General features: G+C 42.4%; 1 protein-coding gene across 1 annotated transcript in view; it reads right to left on the reverse strand.

Moving 5' to 3' along the window:
• LOC310772881 (nck-associated protein 5-like) overlaps nt 1-7,500 on the reverse strand; it is a gene marked incomplete at both ends in the record, with an annotated part of 254,349 nt that overhangs the window by 99,184 nt on the left and 147,665 nt on the right. The window contains one exon of the mRNA XM_083632823.1: nt 2,371-2,504. Within this exon, the coding sequence (XP_083488949.1) occupies nt 2,371-2,504 (134 nt within the window). The remainder of the gene's footprint in view (nt 1-2,370; nt 2,505-7,500) is intronic.

A 7,500-nucleotide genomic window follows, 5' to 3' on the forward strand; every position in this document is an offset into this window, starting at 1 on the left:
ACAAGAATAGAAGACAGGCGAGGGAGAAAGGGGGAGTATCTGCCCAAATAATGCAACTGTTCCCTGTCTAGGTGTGTGAGGGAAAGCGATAAGTCACAGCGGTCTGACAGGGCGATTCTTGTGCCTAACCACCAATCTCAGGCAGTAACAACCCGAGGGAAGATGTGGACAGGTGCAGCCGTCTACGTTTAAAATGTCAAATTGGCTCCTGACAAGTTTCTCACGGGATTGTTGTTGATTTATACATGCCTGACTCAACAGACCCTATACACTGCTTGGAAACTGCCTATAGAATGACTTTTCATAGGTCATATCCTCTATGGCCTGCCAGTGCCACTAACACCACTAAATGTCTTTTTTGCTCATGCAGCAGTCAGTGCTGGCAGAATGAAAAATGCTGTTCCCTCCTTAACAACTGCTGCTGACGAGCCCTTGAGCAAGGCACTTAAAGCAATATTCCACTTAGTTTTAAAGGAGAATCCTGTTTTTTTTTTTACAACCTGGACCTAATTTCCAGCTTTAATTATGATTTTTAACTCACCCTGATTTTTTTTTTTTCTTTTTTTTTATATCAATGCGCCACGAAGCGTTAATCCGCCGAGCAGCGGCCTGGAAACGAGGAATACGGGGCATGTGTAATACGTGTATTTACGTCCTGTTCATAGTTTTTCTTTCTGACACGCAGCGGCTGGTGAAACTCCTCGCCGGTGGAACTCCTCGCTGTCAGGTGAAAAGAAGCGCCTGGCGGGGGCACATGTATCGGAGGAAGCATGTGCTAGTCTACAACTCTCCCCAGATCAGCAGAGGGGGTGGAGCAACGACAGGTTTTCTCTTGCAGTTTTCTAAGCAAAAGTCAGGTAAAGGGGGTACTTGGATTCAGAAATCAGGGAAAGGAGGTACTGAAGACAAAAAGGTTTGAGACCTACTGCTCTAAAACGTTCAGTTCACCAACAGTCAGTTGAAAATCACAGTAGCATGATCTGTTGTTGAATCTGTTGACAAATGTGTTCAATGTCAGTTTTTAGCCTATTTGCTTTGCCTCATTCAAATTAATTTGAAGTAAAAGTCTGAGCGCTACAAACTTGTCTGGCTTTTATATCGTGGTTTTTATGTCGGTTAAGTGGTTGATAAGCCCCATGTTCAAATAGCAGAAGGGTGTGGTTGTACTTGTGCTGCTCTGTGTCACTTTATGTATATGTAAAGCAGGGTGTTGCTTTAAAAAAAACAGCTCTGATGAAGTTGAGCAAATTTATGTGAGGAACACCATTAGGTTAATTCTGCAACATCAATGGCACATTTTAAATATGTGATAAATCTTTGGAAAGGCTCTTAAAGACTTTACTCCTCCCCTGGTGGTGACTCTGACCTCATCTGCACCGCAACCCTGGGACTATTAAAATGTGCAGGATTTTCTGTGCCAACTTAATGAGAAGATAAGCAGTCAATGTGAAATCCTCAGACTTTTTTGCATAAGTAAAGCAGTGAATGCCTATCGCCTAATTATGGCATCAATTTGGCTCGGAAATAACGTTTCTGACTTGATTCGCCGCGTCGTCACACCTCAGCGGCTGTGAGACGGAGGACAAGTTTGTGAAGTAGAGGTCGCCAAAGAGACGACGAGAGCATCGTTTGAACACCTCAACGCTTTATGTCATCTCTCTTTCAAAGCTGAAGAGACGTATCGGCCCATCGTTCACTGGTGACAAGGTCAAGTGACTGAGAGAAATATCAACAAGGTACACAGACAAAATAGGAGCAGCTAGAGCCGGAACACAAGATAGTTTCCAGAGACAAACTGCTGATTGCAAGAAACTGCTGTCGAAAATCAATAACAACTGCAGATTACAGATACTTTTGCAAAAAACAAATTCGTGTTTGATTAAACATATGTTTGAAAAGTCTAAAAAAAAAATCATTGTGTGGGGTAGAATGACAATATTTACACAACCTGAAATAACAATTAATTACTGTTCTTGATGATGCTAATATCCAAATCCTTAATTGCCTGTCGACTGGACAGTGATTTTGAGAAATCAGTTTAGGTTTTATGCTTTTTTCAACCTTTATAATGGCAGCCTGTAAAGTCGGCTAGCGTGAACACTAGGCTGGCTCCATAGGCTCCCATTATAAAGGTTGAAAGCAGCATAAAACGTAAACTGTACCCAAAAAAGTACAAAATATATCAAAAAGATATCAAAAAGCTAAATAAGAATATTACAGTGTCTAGTACAACAGGAAAGGGGAAAGTTGACCTAGGTTCTGAAAAGGGGCGGGGCTTAGGAAGGGTCAACTGATCAGTATGAAGGAAGTAGATGAGAAAACATGATTGTGTAAAAGGTCCCTGGTGGAAGACATGGGCCCCTTGTTTACCTGGAGAAGTGCTGCTGCAGTGAAACCATCTGGGCCCGTCCCAGCTCCGAATCCTCCGTCACCTCGCGGAGGCGCTTCTCGCTGTCCAGTCGCAGACGTCGCTCTTCCTCTAGCTCGTGGATCAGCTTTTCTCGCTGCAGGGACACAGAGACATGAGGACTGTTAGCTCTTCCTCTAGTGGATCAGCTTTTCTAGCTGCAGGGACACAGAGACATGAGGACTGTTAGCTCTTCCTCTAGCTCGTGGATCAGCTTTTCTAGCTGCAGGGACACAGAGACATGAGGACAGTTAGCTCTTCCTCTAGCTCGTGGATCAGCTTTTCTAGCTGCGGGGACACAGAGACATGAGGACAGTTAGCGCTTCCTCTAGCTCGTGGATCAGCTTTTCTAGCTGCAGGGACACAGAGACATGAGGACAGTTAGCGCTTCCTCTAGCTCGTGGATCAGCTTTTCTAGCTGCAGGGACACAGAGACATGAGGACAGTTAGCTCTTCCTCTAGTGGATCAGCTTTTCTAGCTGCAGGGACACAGAGACATGAGGACAGTTAGCTCTTCCTCTAGCTCGTGGATCAGCTTTTCTTGCTGCCGGGACACAGAGACATGAGGACAGTTAGCTCTCTGGACGGAGAGGTGTCCCCTCCAGCTGAACCTTTGACAAGTCACTAAATCCTTAGCAGCACTTATCTGTACCTGACCCTGGTCAGGGCCTGACCTCTGTCCTCCCTGGAGGGAGGGTGGCAAATGCAAAGACAATTTGCCTAATCCCTATCACTACAAAAACTTATTTTATCTTGTATCCAGGGCAGGCTGATCAAGCTGATTTTACATAGGATTTTTTTCAAATCAGATAATTGTACCTAGTCGCGTTATGTTCCAACGCAGGGGTCAGCCAATTACTTCCTATTGTGTTTACACTTCCTGTAACAGTAGAGAATTGTGTTAACTGTGGCCAACACTGCTCAGGGGCTTTAAGGTGTGCAGATCCCTAAGATCAGCCAGTGAGTCAGACTAGGTTTGACCAGGTAAAACAGATGACGTTTTGAACAGGAAGTCGTAACACAACTGAGTCAAGTGGGCGGGGCTTCATAAGGTGAATACCAATCCCTTTTTTTCCAGGAAAATCTCACTTGTTTCAGGACATTTACTTGGTAAAATGTGAAATAGTCTTGGAGAAAGTTTCAAGTTTGATTTCATGTTTCAAGATTTTCTTGATTACTTGTTGATTGTTGTTGATGATTTCTTGAAAAGAAGTCACACTGATTTGCATGAATCAAGTTATTGAATAAAACTGCTAATTATGTCAGCAGTGAGATAATTTCACTAAAAATATCACAACATAAGCTTAATAGGTTCGGAAACAAGTAAAAATGACTGGATCCTCATTTTTGCAGTGTAAGAGTTAAATTATTATTAATAATTCATTATTGTCATCATCATCATGATCAGCATCTAAACACCTGCGATGAAAGGTTTGAAAGAGGTTTCTAAATACAACAAATGATCATTGTCATATTTTTCACGCATGAGGTGTGAGTGAGAATGAGAGAAGAGCATAGTTGTCTCAGGCTGACACATTGGCATCATATTCTGTAGTTTGTTTTTGTTTTGAAATGCTCATAACCAATCTTCCTTTCCCTCTGTCACAAGTGAATACTAAATGTCAAGCAGCATGGCCCAGACAAAGCCCAGCCAGAACTTCCCCTCCACACTTCTACTTCACTTCATTCCACTGCTGTGCTGTGCAGCACATTACAGTAAGTGCTGAATGTGAATGTCTGGGGCACCGTGGTCTCTAAGCTTTCAGACTTTTCACTTTTTACTTTTCACTTTTCACTTTTCACTTTTCACACACACACACACACACACACACACACACACACACACACACACACACACACACACACACACACACACACACACACACACACACACACACACACACACACACACACAGAAATTCTGTTCTCTCATGTTTCATTTACTTTTATTGTGTCTTTTGCTTGGCACATTTGTGACAAAGCTGTTTGGGTACTATAAGATTTGAATTTGCTTGACAGTATCGCTGGATTTTGAATTCATATTCCGAGTCGAGAGTTCGAGGAAAGCGGCGGAAGTGTAGAGGCTCAACATAATAATTGATTGCATTTATATAGCGCCTTTCCAGATAGTCAAAGAAGCGCTTCACATGGTCTCATGGCAATTGGATAAAAGCGTCTGCTAAATGCAATAAAGTAAAGTAAAGTAAAGTATGCTTTATTGTACAAGGACACAGGTCTTTGAACCCATCATCCCAACTGATGAACTTTTTTAATGTCAACGGTGTGAAAGGTTTCGACAGATCAGTTAGCAACCGGTTTCTTTATCTGTTCTTTTTACCCGGGGAGAATTCTGAAATGGAAGGTCTTTTTTCCCATTCTAATTGGAATCTTCCCTGTCCGATGGCTTCGGCAGGCTGCCCCTACAGAGAGCCATCTTCGCCTCAAACTCCACTTGAAAGACTGTGACCCTGTGCTGCCAGACTCTTTCCTAAGGGGGAAGTTCGCGATTGCGAATTAGTTTTTGTGACAAAGTTGCAGGGAAGCTTTGAGCCGAGACTGCGGCCAGGGTTGAGGGTTTTAGCTGACAGCGCAAATGAGCAAGGATCATTCACTTAGTCTCCTGATCTCTACCTAAAGCCTTTATGACGGAGCAACTGGCTCCATTTTCTTTGCTGTCGGTTTCGGTGATCAACCATCTACTACTGCATACCATCTTGTCCAGAATATCAGCTGAAAATACAGCATTGTAAAATAAGTTGAAATTTAGAATTTTTAAGTTGAAGGTTTGGGCAGAAAGAGACTATCTGGATTGTCATCAAGGGAAACAAAAGTGCTGTTTGTGCAAAAAGAAGTGCATAAGAAATCTGAATTTCAAGTGTACTTTATATTTTTTGTGTTCGGCTTACACACAAATACACATTTTCCTCCAAAAGAGCTGGTGTTAAGTCATTACGATTGTAATACTGTCTGTAAAGAGAGACATTCTCTGACTCTAAATCCAGCAGAGGATTATCAGTCAGTGGCAAAATATAGTATAGCGCATGCTTGGAAACATGAGATCATGATCAGCACCACTGAATGCCACAAAATATATACACAAGTCTGCCTGGACTGCAGAAAACAAGCAGATCCACTCTAACATGCCTCTGTTCAGTACAACAATCATATCTATTGGTCCAGAAAATGGATCTGTGAATAGACTGTGATGGCTTACACTGAACTGCCGGTTTCACAGACAAGCATTGTGGGGACATCTAGTGGTGGAAAAGGGTAAAGAGTAAAAAGTCTCCCATGGACAGTAAAAATGCATGCTTTTTCTTTGTGTATGAGAGAAAAAACATCAGTAACATGGACAACTATAAGAGATTCAACTATTTGACAACAATACACCACAAAAGAGAAAACCCTGGAACTAGAACAAAAACAAGAACAAAATGCAGACAAACAAACAAAATTCAAACTAGAAAGAATGCTTGTAGCCTGCATTGCCCACAATAAAATACACGGGGGGAAAAACAAAAGGAAAAAAACAATTACTTTTTAGACCATATACTGTCTTGAAGGCGACCAATAAACAACAATGTTACTTTTTATTTTATACTGTGATTTGGCAGGAATTCTGTGGCGAAGGCAGTTTTTAACTGGGTTGAAGCGGTTGGGGAGAGAAAACATTAAACCCAAGTCACCATTAAAAGCAGTTCTGGTCCTGGCTGTGGCCATAAATCCATGGCTACTATGTGGAGCGGCTCTTTACGCGGCGGGGAGGCTCCCCCTGTCAGGAGTAATGGCCGCCGTAAATCATGAAGTACCACATCCCACTGCCAAGGCCTGGACTGGACCTATACATCTGGACCCACACCAAACTGATTCCTGGCTCTTCTTCACCTCCTTCCCTCTGTGTGGAAACTGGGCTCAGTGGTGCCAAGAGAGGAATAGAAGCTGTAATGCTTTTGTTTTGACTTGCCTAGTAGCAATCAAAACCAAGCAAGAATGACCGTTATTCACATTCACCTTACTGCAGTGGTTCTCAACGTGGGGTCCGGGGACCACTAGGGGTCCTTCAGGGGGTCCCAAATGGAGGTCCTTGGCCATAATGTATATTAAATTAGGGGTCCCTGATATATATAAAAATAAATCACTGCCTTACTGCAACCAGAACTATTATAGTATTATACAATATTTACTTACTTTGCAAAGTCAAAAGAAAACACTTTAACCATGTAATTCCTGCCTTTATTTGGATTCAAACCTTTCTTTAAGAATGGAGCCATAACCATGGAAATGGGTGTTTAACAACAAAAACTAAACAAAACATGATGATTAACAACACAACCACAGCATTTAGTGTTTTGGTGAATTTCCCCTCTACGCAAACTTGCGCATAGCCCGTTTCTCTGTGTATTCATAATGTATAGTTCTCTGTGTATTAATAATGTATAGGGTATTGTTCAGTGAGTTGGCCTGCGATTCTCACAAAAGAACAGTAGCTTCAGCCCGGCTTTTGTTGCCCACATGGCCTCACTAACGCCCCGCGCATAAACCACCGACCACTATATGTCTGCTGACAGAGCCTTGCCAAGAACCTCGGTAACAACGCAGGATTTATAGTCTATATTGTAGTAAAAAGCCTTCTATTGCTTTTGTTCAATATATAATTTCAGCAATTTAACAAGGCTTAAGGCCATTAAATCAAACATTAGCATATCTTTATGTGGCCAGAAATCCCTAGCAATACATTACACTGTTTTGCAGTTGGAATATTTATTGTCTACATTGACTTCATGGCAGTTGGCTTTGTCTTGTGATAACGAGCAGTGCTAATTGAAAGCATATTCTTTTAGTAGGTCCTCGGCTGCGACTTCTGAAGCAACACGCCTCCAACAGCAGCCTGGGAAGATGTCTCTTGATGTGAAATATGAGTTATGAAAACACGCCTGGCAACTTTCTGTGAGAACGTCTGCTCCGGTTAATCTCGCCAAAGGATGAGATAATCCTCTGGTTTGAAAGTCTGTCATGGCCCTCGGTGGACTACCTTGTTTCTCCTGAAGAGGGCAGCCTTTTCCTTTTCCTGAGGAAACCAGACAGCAACAGTC

Source organism: Poromitra crassiceps, assembly GCF_964638095.1.
Source record: "Poromitra crassiceps genome assembly, chromosome: 3".
In the NCBI taxonomy this organism is placed as follows: Eukaryota; Metazoa; Chordata; class Actinopteri; order Beryciformes; family Melamphaidae; genus Poromitra; species Poromitra crassiceps.